The sequence below is a fragment of the Carassius carassius genome, chromosome 38 (assembly GCF_963082965.1).
Source record: "Carassius carassius chromosome 38, fCarCar2.1, whole genome shotgun sequence".
Lineage (NCBI taxonomy): Eukaryota > Metazoa > Chordata > Actinopteri > Cypriniformes > Cyprinidae > Carassius > Carassius carassius.
In genome coordinates, this window is record NC_081792.1 from 22,802,766 (window position 1) to 22,820,325 (window position 17,560).

A 17,560-nucleotide genomic window follows, 5' to 3' on the forward strand; every position below is an offset into this window, starting at 1 on the left:
TACCAGAATTTCAATCCCAGCATAACTCTGCGAAAAATGTAAAGCCAAATCAAAGCCCATGACCCTTACTTTTACTTTTACTTATTTCCTGCATGAAGTTTGGAGAAGGTCCTTGAGGCCATCACCACGGCAACTGAGGGAAGAGGGGTGGCCCGCTTTAACCCTATCGTTCAAGGTCTTAATGTTTGCTCGGTCCAATTACAGGTAAGCGTTTACTGCTCCTCATCTGCCTTCTTGTTTACTCGTCTTGTGCTGATACAGCCCAATGCCCTCATGACCTCAATACACACTCAGTCACATATACATATTTACACCTAGAATAGCTGAAAAAGAAAGAAACTTGTAGATAGATGGTGCCACTGGTGCCACTCTCTAAAGAAAATGAAAATGAGCACTGTGATCTGTAGATGTAGATTTTTTTCTTTCCAAGTGATGGCTACATTTAAAGTAAAAAACAGGGTTTCTGCTGGGTCTTAAAAAGTCTTAAAAAGTTTAAGACTTTTTTAGTTGTATCAAATTTAAGGCCTTAAAAGTCTTAAATTGTACAAGAAAGTCTTAATTTTGATATCAAGAGATCTTAAATTTGGGGATGGAAAGACCAGAATTGTGAAATGGCTTAATGTGATGATTAAACTTCAAAAGGCTATGATTTCATGAAATAAAGATGAGCGCTGCACATTTAAAGTCCGTTGCAGCGCTGCTTTGCATTTTGCCATTACAGGGGAAAGTTATATTTCTACCAAACGCTCCACCTGCTGGAAGACAATGATGCAATTTCAGTACAACTGTTGTTTTTGTTTAGAGTTCAGACCAATGCAAAAATTTAATATGAATCAGTCTTTTAAAATGCACTTAAATATATAGTTATAGTTTAAGATATAGGGCAGAAAATGTATATATTTATATCATTTCCATATAGTTAATATCACAAGAGGAGTGCCGTTTTTATCTCAAAAAGCAAGCATGATTACAAATGTGATATTGATTTTATACAACAGTTCAATAAACAAGTAGTTAATAATAATAAGACACCCTATTTCCTGTTTATGCTGTTTCCCCAACAAAAATCATTTTTTCAAACAGCCACAGTACTGTTTGCGTCTCTGAGCAAACATGGTGTTTCATTCCTGAATGAATCAAGCATTTAAATGTTTCTGTTCAGTCACAATGACACACTTAACAGTGACATGCTGCCACCTACTGGTGGTTTTAATTTCACATTTAAGATACCTTTTCATTTTTAAAATTAATTTTTCAAACATAAGTTTTCGGTGTTTTAGGTTTAAAATATCAAAACATTCATGCATTTATAATTGTAGGTTAAAATATTTAATGTACCTCTAAGCTTCATTAAACGGTGTGTAAATCTATCTAAATTTCTAATGCAGCCTCTGTGTTTCTTCTGCATTGCAAAGATCAGTTTTGTTAATACTGATTTAATTTGCCAGAAATACTTTGCTGAATTTCAGTCTTAAATAAATAAACGTATATTAATGTAAATGTATATTTTTATTTTTGTGTATTTATTTATTTACTGAAAATGGTTTACATCAATTAGAATCTTTTAATTCAAGATTTATTTTGTTTTACTGTAAAGAAAAATGAAAAATAATGATTCAGAATTTTATTATTTTTTCTCAGTGATTGCACAAATATCTGTTTAAAATCCCTAGTTGTCTATTAATTAGCACTTCAGTAATAAAGTAACACTACCCATTTCACAGTGCTGTTTGCATTATTGTGACAGACTGGTGTTGTGTGCATTGCTCAGATGGAGAAATACATTTCCTTTATATACTATTCCATTTTAAAAGTTTCCCTCAGAGATTTGAGAGCTGGTAAATGGCCATGCTGAGATGAAGCATCAGCAATTTGCTTGATAGTGACTTAAAATATAATGAATCACAGGTTTTGAATTACCTCTAAAATGCAATTTACACTTTAAAATCCCCCAGCAGCTGAAAAGGATCAGAAAACAAATGAGCATGTCTGCTTTTTAACGACCAGTCTTTTGTACAAGAATGCATTTCAAAAACTTATATAAGATGCTTAATGCTGCCTTAAGCCATTCGGTGCTTATGCATGTATGAAATTAGTTTTAGTTTTTTATTAAACATTATAAAGCTAACTTTATTTCCTGTCCCTTTCTTACAAATCATCATGACCTTTTGTTTAGCCAGCATGCGTAAGGGCCCAGGACACTTGTAAAGCACAAAGGTTGGTGCCACCAGTTACAGCTCTTCATTTGCATTGGAAAGCATAAACTGGCATTAGTCAAACATCGCTGCTGAGATTTACCATAATCATTCCATAAAATAATAATAATTTGATTAGGGGTATTTAGTCCTGTGCCATCAAATAAGACAGAAGTGCAGCATGAGTCAGGGTCTGTAAATTACAAATCTTGTAATAGACCATTTTCTTAAGTACTCCAGCAATAGAAATTTTAACTTCATTTAATATTCTACATTCATAAACCATGATTGACTCTAATAACGAAATAGATCATGACTAAATCAGAGCACTGAAAGATGTAAAAAATAAATCGGTCATTTATAATTTATCATTGAATAATTAAAGGGTTTAAGTCTTTCTGTCTGTCTTTCATTCTATCTATTGTTCTATCTATCAGTGGTTCTATCGTTCGCTCTGTCATTCTATCGTTCATTCTATCTATCCATCGTTCCATCTATACATTGTTCTGTCTATCGATTAATCTCTATCTTCCGTTTGTTGTTTGTTTCATCCGTTTGTGCCATGTCTTCTGCATGATCTTTTGTTCTGTCTTTCATTCTATCTGTTGTTTTATCATCTATCAATTGGTCTATGTAACTTTCTGTCCCTCTGTAAAGTATTAATTTAGTAAAAAAAATTGTATAAAAGTTATGACTGTTCTCTGGGCTCTTTTTTTGCAGTATGCAAATGTGTGCACACATTTAACTATAGCATGCATGCTAATACTCAAGATCTGCTCTGCTCCTCTGCTCCCATTTCATCCTACAGAATGAAATATACTGGTTCGCCTGCCTTAACTGCGTGGCTTCATCGTTAAGGCTGATCAGAGAAGCCATGTTTTAGTTTAATTGGTAGCAGAGGGAGGTGAAAGAGGAACTGAGCTTTCCCTTCGAACATGCATAGAGCACGTTCACATGCTTTCTCATATCCTGCATTCAGGATAAACCGCTAACTCAGCAGTTAATGTTGCATCTTAAAATATATTCGTTTGACATAATGACAGAATTGAATCCTTTGCTGTCACCTGCAGAGTGCAAAATCTTAAGTAGTGCTGCGGCACTAGAGTGCTGATGCAAAATATTATGTTTAACATGAATTTATGCACAAATAATTCCTCTTCCAGTCCAGAAGCTTTTAATAGTGTTTAATAGTTAATACGAAGCAACTGCATGTGCTACAATAGCAGTTCACACAGGAAACAGCCCCTTATTGGTTGGTTTTTCACCATTAGACAGGATTTGTTGAGAGGAGAAAATTAGCCAAAAAAATATCCAAGGCATGCTGGTTTATATCCATGAAGGATACTGAGAACTGGTGTGTTTAGAGGCCTCTAGTAATGTTTTTTTTTGATTGACTGGTTATTGTTCCTGTTTGCTAATAGTCAGCTGTGATCTTTTAAACGTATGAATCATTTATCAAAGACTGTTATTGCTGGGAAGAGTTTGGAGTTTTCTTTCTTTCCACTCTTCTGTTCTTGCTGGAGATATTTACGGGCTGTATCTTTGAACAGATGCTCGCCCAGACTGCATAAAGTTCAGTTTGTTAATGTAGGAGTGAGAGGCAGGGAGCGCTCAGGGTCGACCCTACACTGCACTGGAAAGGTTTATTTTGAGAAATTTTTCAAGAGCTTGTGGAAACAAAGTATTTTGGTTTTGAATGTGTGTGTGTTTATCCATGGGAGTTAGTAAATGATTCAGCATAGTTTTTATCTCTGCATAATTTGTGTTTTCATCTCTATGTTTAGTGGATGTTTCTTTTAACACTGTATTACTCTGAGCTAATGGAGAGTGAGTGATTCTCACAGGAATAGATTTTCTCTTTCTCTCCGCATCCTGTCATCTTACCACTCCCATCTCTCGCCAGGCATGTGAAGTAGAGAAGAATTAAGAATTAAGAATTAAGACGACGGTACAGTTATTAATGGCAGATATGTTTTTCTTTTTCTCTCATGAAAGCTGTCAGCAAGTGTCTTTTATAGGCTCATAGGCTTTCCTCCCTGAGATTCCTCCCACAGTTCAATGGCTGAGCCACACAAACATAAGTGTCATCGGCTCTTAAATCAAAGGGTTTTGCCTGTAAAAGATTTATTCTGGCCATTTTTCTTGCTTTTTGCTGAGAAAAATATAAGCATACAGCCCATCATTATAGACAAATTTTTATTCAGTATCTTTTGTGCCTTGAGTTATGGATTATACCTTTAAGTAAAAATATAGAATTTTTGATTAATCATCCGGAATTGATTAATGAATCATAATACAGCAGTCCTGTGAGTCTGTCCATTTAGTGCATCTTTCAAAAGACTCGTGAACGCAGGAGTTACTGTTTGAATAGCTGATGAATGCTTTATTAAATGGATTAAATCAGGTGTGTAGCATCCTGATTGTCATTAAAATGTATTGTACTTATGAACATGGTGAATCCAAATCATACAGCACGATGACTCTTACTGGCCTGTCCTTTTTTAATGAATAATAATTAAAAAGAGAAAACTTTTCTGTTACTGTATGAATCTATTGGTCAAATCCTTACCAGAATGGTAACCAGCCTTGTGCCATCACAGCCTGTTAAGTTGAGACTCGGCTCTATAAATAATTTGGATTTGGCGTGGTTTGTTGTGTAAAAAAAAAAAAATTATTGCATCATCAGACATGATGTGAACAGGAGGTACAGACACACAGAGCTATACAGACAGTTCACTGTCTATTCAATATGGCTCAGTTCCCTGAATCTACCAGTGCCTTTTAAATAAACACGTGATTTAGAGTGTCATGAAGAAGGCTGGTCAATAATTGATGCTCTTTGTTGCTTGAGGAGATGAATAGTAGTTTGTGACTGAGATGAGGAAATCCAGTATGTTGGTTGAGAGCTCTGTGATCATAAATCACAATGATGCTCTTCAGCAGGTTCAAACTGCAGTCTCATACACATTCCCTTCAAAACAAGCTTCAGTGAGACTTTCAAGGCCATGTACTTTTGCTTTCTAGCTTTGTCAAATTTTGTTTTTGCCAATGCTATTGCTAATTAAAAATCACTGACACATCACTGATCATTCCTGTGATGGAAAAGCTGAATTTTCACTAGCCATTACATCAGTCTTCAGTGTCATGATCCTTCAGAAATAATTCTAATATGCTGTTTTGGTGCTCAAGAAACATTTCTAATTTCTGATGTTCAAAACTGTTATGTAGCTTAATATTTTTACTGTGGAAACTGTGATGCATTTTTTCCCCAGCACTCTTTGAACAGAAAGATAAAAAGAACAGCTATTATTTACTATATGTAATTTGTCTTACAATGTAAAATATTTTCACTGTCACTTTTGATAAATTTACCTTGTATATTTAACATTCTTCAAATGGTTACCATTACATTTACATTATTTTTTTTTTTCACTTTTTTTTCTCTCTCTCACTTAAATGGCTCAACAAATTTAATTTAATTATTCCTAATCCAAATAATCATTTTTGTAATTCAACACTGTTACAAAGAATTTAAATGCATACCCTCAAACCTGTGTTTATATGTATAAACACAACATGCTCTTACTGAATGCTGTCTTCTTTCTTTAGGTGGCTTGCATGCAGCTCATCAATGCCCTTGTAACGTCTCCTGATGAGTTGGACTTCAGGCTGCACATCCGAAATGAATTTATGCGCTGCGGCCTGCGAGAGATCCTGCCGGTAAGCAGCTCGACCACTGCCTGTGTATTAATATTTAAATGAGTTGTCCACTTGAATGAAATATTGTAAAATGGGTCTGCGAATAATTTATGAGGCCTGAAGGAGAGGTCGCACTGCTGAATCAATACCTACAGCCAGTATTGGATTGGTCTCTTTCTCTCGGTCTGTCTCCTCTTGGCATTTTAAATGTGGTTATGTTCTATCAGCAAACGACTGAAAACTGCCTGAACAAAACAGGAGAAAATGAGTGTGTGAAATGGAAGGCCGAGAGTGAGCAAGTGAGATAGATTAATGCCTCACACATGTCTTATTTATTATTCAAAACAGAAGCTGCCTCAGAAACAGGACTAGGGAATACAAAGAGATGGAATGAAAGTGAAATGATTATTTTCTCTTTCTAAATGCACATTTTTGAAAATAGTGTTTTTTCACTGTTTCTCTTTTCTCTCTCATAAAGTGGCTAATATTCCACATATTTGTATTTTGTCCTTAGTTCACTTAAAATGCTAGTTATGCTTTCTTGCAACAAAAGCAGTTGTATATAATTTTTTCCATCAATTTATTTTTCTAACTGTGCCTTAGAAATATAACTGCAGTTTTTGCTGCTTTAAACTTTTTTAGACTTCTATAAGTAGTTGACCTCTATTCTAATTGGCTAACCTCTTTGCATATGAAATGAGCAAAACTCCCACCAGTTTTCTGAATACTGACTAGTTGTTTGAGGAAATGTTAATGTGCCTGTGATTCTGACATCAGAATGTTTTTTTTTTTTTTTTTTTTGCAGCTTAGGCCAAGTGTACACAAAAAAAGTAAAAAAATTGCAGTTTATTGATTTCTGTTGTGTTGGTGCACACTGTACACAGCTAATTCCAGACTATGTTCATCAATTATAAAGTCTGTCGCACCTCATTTTTGTAGTGTGTGCTTGCCTTTAGTTTCCAGCAATAGTTTGGGTGGACTAACAGGGAACTTTGAGTTGGGTGTCCACATAGTACTGTACAACAAATTCTTTATTTAAAAAGACCAATGAATATCATGTTTTCTGTGGCATGGTCCATTTAATTTCTTTTCTTCTCTTTGTTTCCCCTTGCCCTTCACACTGTAGAGCCTGAACACTGTAAAAAATGATGCTCTGGATATCCAGCTGAAGGTCTTTGAGGAGCACAAAGAGGAGGACATGATTGAGTTCTCCCATCGCCTGGAGGACATCAGGAGTGAACTAGAATATCCTTCTTACGCGGAGATGCATGCAATTTCTTTTGATATTCTGTCCACACTTAAATGCTGCTCAGAAAACTCTCCCTCCCTTGTTTCATCTTCTCTTTCTTTCTCCAACTCATTCTTTGATCCTTAGAGGACCTCCTACAATATGTTGGTCATGTGCAGACTGTAATAATATCTTCAAAAACTGTGCACTGACTGTATTGATGCTGTTTGCTTAAGATTTAATCATAACTATAAATCATCCTGAATCATTTGCTTTCATTAGCAATGTTTACAAGTCTCATGCTGTGACGAGGCTGCATGTATAAAGAGTGTGTACGCTCTCTTCTGTATGTTTCCATTTGTTGCTTTTATTTTGCCAGATGCAGTGTTTGCTCCTTGACACAGTGCGTACTGATATTGGAGATGTCTTTAATGTGTTATACTCCTCTGTGAAGAACACAAGCACTGAGAGCCATTTTCTTTCCATACTACAGCACCTGCTTCTGATCAGGAATGACTGTTTCACACAGTAAGGGTTATTTCATTTTATAAAAAAATAAAATAAAAAACACCCAACAAGTGGGCATGTAATGTATACAGAGGGTCGCTACTTTGAAGCATTTTGAATTGTTAAACATTTTATTTAATTGATACGGAATTCCCATGCTTCTGTTTCTTTAAGTTTGTTCGTTTTGCATTTATTATTGCTAATATGTGTTTGACCTTTTGATACACACAAGGACCTTTATTAAACCTAAGGATAAAAGAAAATGTCTTTCAAAACCTACTCAGGCCCTTACAAATGACATTACATTCATCTTGTATTTATTAATTTTCGTGAAAATGCCACCTCTCCTCCTTTTCAAACCTAGTCTGAGGTTTTTATTAATTTCGGACTCATTTAGTGCCAGTGATGCAATGGCATACATCTCTCTGCATTAAGGTCTCGCTAATGACTCAGTGTGTTTTGTGTTCGAGAACAGCTTTTCAAGCTCTTTAGCCAGTGAGCTGTATTGTGTTAAGAATAACAGCTTTGGTAGAAGAGAAAAGTGCAAAGGGAAATAGAGGTGTAAAAATAGAGACCGTCTGCTGAGCGTTGGTACAGGACAAAAGAAGCGCATGTTCTGCCTGGAGAGATATGTCTATATTTATCGCTATGTCTTCTGTCAATCTTTCACTTTATTGATTGTTTTTTTCACTCTGTTTTCCCTTCTACCGATCGTTTAATCGTTCTACCACTTTATCAATCTATTCAATCGTTTCATCTATGTGTTCTTCAGTATAATGTCTTTTATCTATCGTTTATCATATATGTATAAATGTAAAATGTTTTGCAATATTTCTAAATTAAAATAGAATTTTGTTAATTTGTATACATATACAATTTTATGTATTTTGTAATAATTCCGGTAGATTTGTATCCAAATTATTACAAACACATTATTAAAATTGTTGTTTAATATATAGAAACCTGGAGGGAAGACCTGGCTGCAGTTAATCCTTTAAAATACAAGTATACCAAAGTGTTCTTTACTTGTTTCTAAACTGATTAAAAAAAAATCTGCTCTGACTAAATAAACATAACTTGGCTATGCCTACTCCTCGAGTCCTGCTGGTAAATTGGTCAGTTTTTATTAAACTGCCCCAGTCGTCCCAGTAAGCTCTTCTCACCTCATGAACATTTCTCTCTAAACTCTGTCCATGAATGCTATTTATTCTACACAGGCAGTCCTAACGCCCTGCTGGTCTATTCGCCCACAAACCATCCAATGACAGTGTCCGACAAAGAGAATGGACCTGCTTTCATCTTCCTCTCATCTCACATGCCCACATTTCTCTTCCCATTCCCTATATACCGTTGTTCTCTCTTTTCATCTGTGGCGTCTGCTCAAAGAGAGTTTTCATGTCTTTGAGCTCACAGCTGGGGTGTGTTAAACCTAGTCTTGATCAAAAGGCACGCTCCTAATATGTAGAACACAGGATATATTACTCCGTCTTTAAAAACCACTGCAGATAGACTGTGTACTGTATACCCACTTCATACCATGACTACACACTTTATTTCTTTTTAGGGTCAGGGAATGTTGATTAATGTACGCTTAATGCTGACTCACTCTAAAACTGAAAATATCGTCACCTGATTTTAATAACCTAATTTATGTAAAGCATATTTGATATTTCACTATGTGGTTGATTTGGGTACCTTATTTTAAGCCGTAGTCAAATATATCAATTAGTGAACATGATTATTAGCACTAGAATACTGAGACTGATTTAAATTATAAGTGATTATAATTGAATTTTAGACATTATTATGGTCTATTTTGGGCATCAACTTCACAGTGCCTTGAGAAATGAGTGATCACCTCAGCCTGATTGATTCAAATTATATCCACCTTCCCCTCCGAAGCTCTGCTAATTTAACTCTTTTAAACAAAGCCTCTCAAAATTTCTCTGTATTTAATCACAAAGGCTAGAGTTTATAATATACAAACAAATATTTTAAATATGTAATGAGCTTACATTATCATAACAGGGATAGGGATACAAATCTCAAGGTGTGGAGTTGGGCACATCTATTGCCTGACTGCAGTTGATGAGCTCACTCTACTATATCTCATACGTCATCCCTTCTCACTTTTGTTATGTCTCTCTCCAAATCCCTTTCCATTTTATATCTCTCTTTTGGTTTTATGTGAGTATCGAGCAGCATCGCAGATTTAAAGGACTCAGTCATTTTCATTACACCAGTTAATAGCTTGTATAAGCCAGTATTGCTACTGCCAGAGGATTTAGAGTTAATTTAACAATTTTTCTCATTTTGTGCCTGATTCAGTGGTACCGCATTCCCAAAAAGATAATGCAGTGCATTGATTTTTCTTCCCTCATCACTCTCTCGTATTCTCTCTTGTTATCTGTCCTCTAGGCCTCAGTATTTTAAGATCATAGAGGAGTGTGTGTCTCAAATTGTCCTTCATCGTAGCGGCACAGATCCTGACTTTGCCTACCGCAAACGTTTAGATGTGGACTTCAGCCACCTGTTAGGTGTGTATGCTTTTATCTTTGAATTGGTCGGTTTGTTTACTTTGATTTTTAATGGTTAATCTCTCCATGGTTTCTCCACAGAGGTGTGTGTGGATAAAGCCAGGGCTGAGGAGTTTGAACGGAGGGCTGAGGAGTTGGCTCAAAAGGCAAGTGCCCCCATCCCCCCACCCCCCCCCCCCTCTTTATCTTCCACCCCTCCCTTGTTTTGTTTTTTTTTCTTCTCACTCTGACTCTTCTAATGAAGTATGCAGCCTTTGAAGACCATTCACGACCACACCATTTAGCTTTCTTTAATTAAGGCAAAGTTACTTGAAATCGTTCAAACAGCCATTTGTAATTAACAGTATTCTGAGATTAAAAAGGCCCCTGTATTGATTGTTGGGAGCGTTCCTTTATAATTGTGGGCCAAAATCTACGTGGTTGAGGGCAACGGATCTATAGATGCCATACCACAGCTCTTTAACTACACCCTTTCCAGATGGCTATTTAACTTTTAAAACTAGCAAAAAAACATTTATGGTTTTACATCTAGGAAATTAACTTGATGAATGAAATGAACTTACCTGGCGTTGTAGGGTTAGAATGGTCAATTAGTCATACCAAAGTGGACTTTTTTTTTCTTAATTTGACAAATATTATGATGCATGAAATATTATGAAACATTATGATGCACACAATTTTTTTGCAGTGTAGACATGGTGTGAGTCAGTAAATTGGCGTTCCAGTCAGACATTTTTAAAGAAATGCTTCTAATCATTATGCAATTTTTATTTTTGTGAAGACTTGTATCTTGATTTGTATTTGTTGCATACTAGTGTAGTTATCATTTTATCTCAGTAATTAGTGCTCAGCCTTAGTACATAATACTAAAACTTACAGAAGAACACATTGGAGCAGTGTTGAAACATCAGTAAAAAATGTTGGGATGTGTGTTTGTATGCATTTGTTTTATCTTTTTTCTTTTTGGTTATCTCTGTTGATATGGTTTTGTTCTCCAGCTTGAGGAGGAGTTCCTGAGCAGACAGGAAGCTCAAGCCCAGTTGTTGAAGAAAGAGGAGAAGATCAATGAGCTGGAAGCTGAACTTCAGTCCTATAGAAACCAGGTACCTATGTTTTTTTTTTTTTTTTTTTTTGGACACTTCTGTCACTTTGATGGCGTTACTGCTGAGATTCCTTTCTTTCTATTCTCACTGTTTTTGTCTCCCCTTCTGGATTCTATGTGTTTAATCCTTTTTCTTTTTTGATATTGTTTTGTTCTGTGTTTGAGACTGACTGTTTGGTTAATTGACAAAATTGAGAATTAAAGATCAAGACACCAAAAAAGGCTGAGCAGTAGAAGTAATCAGTGTCCTGTGTTTCAATTAAATTGTGAGTGCCTCACTTTTTTATTGTCTGTATTATTATTTTTTTCCTGCCTGAAATTATAATACCACAAAGACATTTTTTAGGGGGGGGGTGTGCACATATTCTCACAGAAACTGATGTATGAAATTACAGTCTCTGTGAGCTGTAAATCCCCCTCTGCTTTCCATCTATTTACAGTCCTTAGTACAGGTTTAGCTGATTTCAGCTTCTGCCTGTAGGTTGGTATAAGATGAACCAGGCAGTGATCAGAGAGCCCCAAAGCTGCCTGTGGGACTCAGTGATATGCCTCATTTATTATGGTATGACAGTGATCCAAAATATTACTGTCTTTGGTGTACTGTCTGTATTTTGGCAGTTCCCGGGAAAGATTTCCTTTAAAATCTCCAAGAATGACTAAAAGAGAGTCTGGGTACTGTTGCTCAGTTTCAGTTATTCGTTCAGCCAGCTGTTGCAGTGCTGCGCTCGCACACGTGTCCGGAGGAATGTACACATTCACAAGAATGAACAAAGAAAGCTCCCACGGCGAGTAGAAAGGTGTGCCAGTACGAGTATCGGTACCCAATGGTTCACGGGACAAATTCTAAATTTAAGTGATCATAAATAAACAGCGCTCTCGTCCCCCCTCAATACCCATGGCTGAAGTGCCCTTGAGCAAGGCACTGCACCCCCAGTTGCTCCCCGGGCGCTGGATATATAGCTCCCCCTGCTCTGGGTGTGTTCACGGTGTGTTCACTTCTCACTGCTGTGTGTGTGCACTTGGATGGGTTAAATGCAGAGCACCAATTCAGAGTATGGGTTACCATACTTGGCAAATGTCTTTCATATGAATGATCACTTCCTTTGGGAATTTGCTCTGTGAACCGTTTGATACAGATACTTGTACCGGCAACTCCCTACTTACAGTTTATGAAGAGCCTCTAAGTTAAGAGAACATATCTTTTTCAGAGTTGTTACATCTGAACACCATCTTTCATTGATATAGAAACACAATCCACCACCTCTTGCGATGCTGTCCGCTCTGAACAGCTGGAAGCCTGACAGATGAAGCGTGTTGTCCGGAATGGATTCACTCAGCCAGGTTTTAGTGAAGCACAATCCAGCAGAGTTTGAGAAGTCCTTGTTGATGCGGGTGAGGAGAGGTTCTTAATCCGTTTTGTTAGAAAGTGAAAGGACATTGGCAAGATGAATGCTTAGGAGCACAGAGCTTAACCAGTGTGCCGGCACGCTTCTCTCTTCTGTGTCTGAGCATGCGTTTGAACAACACTACTGTACCTCTGGCTAGAATGTCTAACAAAATGTCTGATTAATCATAAACTGGAAAAATATTGTCTGGGATGAGTTGCTTAATGTTAATGGAGTTTTTCTCTGGTAAAACTTGTAGAAGAAGAATGACTAAAAAGAACAAACAGACAAAAACAGCAGAAGAATTGCAGAGCTCAGCGGCGTGGCTGCCATTCGTGGCACCATCTTGATCAATTACAGTTAATAGATTACACAAACGTCCCCCAGTCCCTAATACACAATTCTAGCACTAAACTATCATAATAATGAACAGAATAACCTCACGTCCTCACATTATTTCATTTTTAAAGAGATTTTGTGCCAAGTATACTGATCATGCCCCTTCTCTACAAAAAGATTTTAGTTCTTTTTTTAGCTGACATCAAACTTGTTTACAGCTTTTGTGCTTCTCTCTAATAGAGACTGGCACAATCTGCCCTAATGTTGTCTCTATTTTACCATGAACAGCTGCTATAAGAGCATCATACTGGTCTAAAGACCTGATCTTAGCTCGTCCATATTCAGTCATTAAATCAGAGCCTGTGTCTTTTGAACAAACAAACAAAAAAAAAATCATTTTTATTACTTTATATATGCTTACTTTCTTTTAAAAATGTTTTCAAATTATTATGATTATTATTTTTGTGTAATGAATTTTGTTGTACAATACAAAGAAGGGGTTCATAATGTATTGGCACGATATTAGTAAAGTATCGGCTGTTTGGTTTTTATGAGCCAATTCTGAATATTTCTTCTGCATATATTAAGATTATTGTATCAGCATTTCACACAAGGATAACAATAGATAATGGCAAAAACTCTTGATTGCACGTTTCCAACCACATATCAAGAGTTTTTAACACTGTAGCATTGATTTATAGTAGCTGTGACACTACTGCACAATGAAGTTTCTCTTTGTTTTCTTTACTTTCTGGCTAACCTGGCTTTATGTCTGTACCCCTCTCCTCCACTCTTTCCTCAGACTCGAGACTGTTCTTCGTCATCGTCATTGTTGTTGTTGTTTATTTTTATTTTTTTTAAAGGGATCCCAAACCCCTCACACTGACATGACAAATAGGGCATCAACTGAACAGTTTGTTTGATCAATTGCTTTTTGGCTCACCGGGCTATCGTCGATAGAGCTGATCGATTCCTAAATAATGGTGGCCAATGAGCGAAGTGAAAGTTTGGAGTGCAGGCAGTTAAGCTGATCCATCTTTTTGGGGTACGATCGTTTTCAGCAATGCAAAACGTAATCACCCAGTCAATTCTCCACAATTCTCAGTCATGCTGACTCTTAGCCTTGAATTATCTAGAGGCTGGCATGCACGCAGTGTGAATTAGAGCACACATACTTGTACAATAAATCCTTCACCCCCCACTCCCCACCCCCGCCCACTCTTGTAGCTGTTTGCCAGTCAGGATGAATGGTGTGAATACACCAGAGTAATGTATCGTACTTGTTTTCTCTGAATGTTTGATGTGGAGGTGTTTTGAGCGAGGAAAGGGTTATGGTCTTATTAATCTTTTATATTTACTTACCTGCCTGAGTAAATCTGGAAGGACAGGTACTGTAGGTCTCTGTTGTACACAAATGTAACCTTACACCTCATAGGATCTTTTATTTTTATTTTGTTATTCTGATATTGCCAGTTTATTGGTATGAGTTTATTGCAGGGATGATTCCTCTGAAGTTACATAGGGTTTAAGGACTTTGCTCAATGATGCAACTGGTTATGGATTCTTACAGTGATCAGACCTGGAAACTTTCTTTTTACTTGCACTGAAACTTCACCACTACATCATGACATCACGCAGAAGTGCACTGCTACTGGGCCAGCAGGATTCAAACTTGTTTTTAGAAGCATAAATAGATTTATGGTTCGTATGTTAGCACAGAAGCTTAAATATTAGCATAAATTCCCTTTTGTTTTCATTTGTTGTCATTTTGTCCTTTTTTGTTAGTTTTTTTTCCCTTACTGCTTTCCTTTCATTTTCTTCTGTCATTTTCTTACAGTGTGGTTAATTTTTTTGTTTATTTTTCATTATTTATTGCAAATCTTTAGCTGTTCATGGTTACTGTTACATTTGTTAACATTAATTTTAGTATCATGAATTAACAATGAACAATGTGGTTTATAGTATATATCATTGTAAGTTCATATTAATTTAAAACTACAATTTGCATTAATTCATGTGTTAACAAAACTATTGTTCATTGTTAGTTCATAATACTTACTGCATTAACATCATTAACTGAACTGAACCTTATTGTGAATTGTTACTCCAATACTTTTCAAAGGTGTGGGGTCAGTACATAAAAAAATTAAAATAAATTTGTATTCAGCAAAAATGTGTGAGGTTGATTAAAAGGTGATAGACACTTGTAATGTTACAAAATATTTTTATTTCTAATAAATGCTGTTCTTTTGAACTTTCTATTTATCCTATAGAACAGTGCTTGCCAACCCATTGATCACAATCGACTGGTAGATCTTTATCACTGTTCCAGTAGCTCCTAAAAATAACAGAAATATAAGTACAAAAATACATTACATTTCTCCATTCTTTATACTGTATTTTTTGTACTTATTTTTTTGTTATTCTTGGGAGCTACTGAGACAGTGATAAAGAAAAATGCATCATACCTGAGTCTGTAAACAGGACTTTAACAGAGGCCAGAGTAGCTGAAGTGGAGAAAATAATGTAGCTGACATAGCAAGCTCACTCTTCACGAAATACAGCAAGAAAATATAAATACTGAATTGGGAGTGAGGGGTTATATGAATGTTTCACTGAGGGGAACTGACTGTCTAAAGTTTTGATAGCAATTGCATTTTCTTCTCCACTTACCTCTATATAAAGTGGTATTTATAAGTGTTTATCACTTTTTTTAAAGGCCGGTTTGCTTGTTATAGAACAAATAACCAATAAATAAATTAGCTTTAAAAAGAAATCGGCCATAAATAATCATGATCGGTGCATCACTAATTAAACTACTAAATGAAATGTCTCAAACTGGAAGTACAATGTTTTTCTATCAATTTATCATCTATTATCATCTTACTAGCCCAAGTTTTTGAACAGTAGTGATTGTTTTAAAGTCATTTTAGAAACAGGGGCTGAATTCATATGGAGCATGTATCTGCTGTTTGTTTTCATAGTTTGGAGCAGTTCCAGTGGCCTTGTCTTCAACTGCCTCTTCCTTATGTCCCAATGCCCCACCTCTTCCCCCACCTGCTCCTGGAACTCAAGCTCCACCACCCCCTCCACCTCCACCACCTCCACCAGTTTGTGCCTCCATGCCTGGGATGCCTCCACCACCACCTCCTCCTCTGGGGTTGGCCACGCTGATATCCTCCACAATCCAACTCATATTGCCTTTTGGCCTCAAACCCAAGAAGGAATTCAAGCCAGAGACTTCCATTAAGCGCCTCAATTGGTCAAAGGTAACATTTTCTGTACCGTTAATAACTTTTCTTTAGTCTTTAACTTCAGTTAAATCTTTACAGGACAGAATTCGCCTTTGGTGCTCAAATATGGTGGCGACAGCAGCATAAAAGGACAGATGTTTGTGAAGTAACCAAAGAAAACTTTCCTGCCAAGTGTCATTACAGCAAATGTTGCTCTGTTGTGAAGGATCACCCTTTACTGTACGACTGCCTGCTCTGGTTTCTTGGAAGATGTTGCAGCACGATGTCTTTAGAGTTGTGTTAGTTTATAACATTACGATTAATATTTAATATTTGTCCTTTTTGCCACCATTATACAGATTTTTTTAAAGAACCCACCATATGCTTCATTTCATTCAAAACCTGTTTGTAATTAGCCATTAGGAGGACACGGTAGATTTTTTTGAACAGCTGCTTGAGAAACTGCCACCATACAAAATTATGGCTCTTGACCTAAGACTTTTATCACTCATTAACAAGAGTTTTGCAGCTCAGGAAGCCAAAGACAAGACAACTGGTGCACCATGGGAACATGTCAGAGGGGAAGAACGTAGCAGCACATGTTCGCTTAATCAGACACGTGGTTGGACACATGGGTTAATCACTTCCACTAAGAGGCTGCTCTTCAGGCTTATGTTCAGTCAGTTACTGAGCATTTGATTTCTTTGTACATGTCCTCATGGAGCAGATTTGAAGAGTTGTTATTGGCTCAGGTATTTGGCAGGAGTGTGAGGTCTGTTCATTAGCACAGCTGGTCTCATTGATTACCCTTTCGGTCTTTACCTCAACAAGAAGACTCCATTAAACCGATCATCCCACAATGTTCTGCTAGCTCCAAATGTTACCATATAGGGATGTTAATTTTGTTTATTTTTTCTAACTGACAACCAACGCTTGTTAACTGATTATTAACCGTTAACTGACAAGACTATTTTAAATTAGAATTGAATAAAATTAGAAAGGATAAGTCTCTGTGACCTATTGAAAACACTAACATTTGTTTCCCGGGGATTCATTTTACATGTGCAGAAAACGAGAGGAAGAAAAACATAATCAAGTTTGGCTATATATATGTATATAATTAACGGTTAATTTTTGTGCTGTATGAAAGGAAACCAGATTAGGGGTTCACCGATCAAGATCGGCCGATCATTAATGCGCATCTCGTCAGTGAAGCCGGTTCTCTAATCAGCAGTAAATTCCCTCAGATGCATGATTTCACATAGAGCAGCTGTTACTACACAGAGCCGTTGTTAACTGACTAGCTGCGCAAATAAACGCTGATAATGAAAGTGG

The 17,560-nt window shown here is 36.5% G+C and overlaps 1 protein-coding gene across 1 annotated transcript in view; it reads left to right on the top strand.

The window, feature by feature from the left end:
* LOC132119590 (protein diaphanous homolog 3-like) overlaps window positions 1-17,560 on the top strand; it is a 312,651-nt gene that overhangs the window by 134,604 nt on the left and 160,487 nt on the right. Inside the window, exons 9-16 of the mRNA XM_059529685.1 lie at window positions 99-204; window positions 5,805-5,915; window positions 7,021-7,139; window positions 7,534-7,650; window positions 10,048-10,166; window positions 10,248-10,312; window positions 11,165-11,269; window positions 15,977-16,261. Coding sequence (XP_059385668.1) covers window positions 99-204; window positions 5,805-5,915; window positions 7,021-7,139; window positions 7,534-7,650; window positions 10,048-10,166; window positions 10,248-10,312; window positions 11,165-11,269; window positions 15,977-16,261 — 1,027 coding nt within the window. The remainder of the gene's footprint in view (window positions 1-98; window positions 205-5,804; window positions 5,916-7,020; window positions 7,140-7,533; window positions 7,651-10,047; window positions 10,167-10,247; window positions 10,313-11,164; window positions 11,270-15,976; window positions 16,262-17,560) is intronic.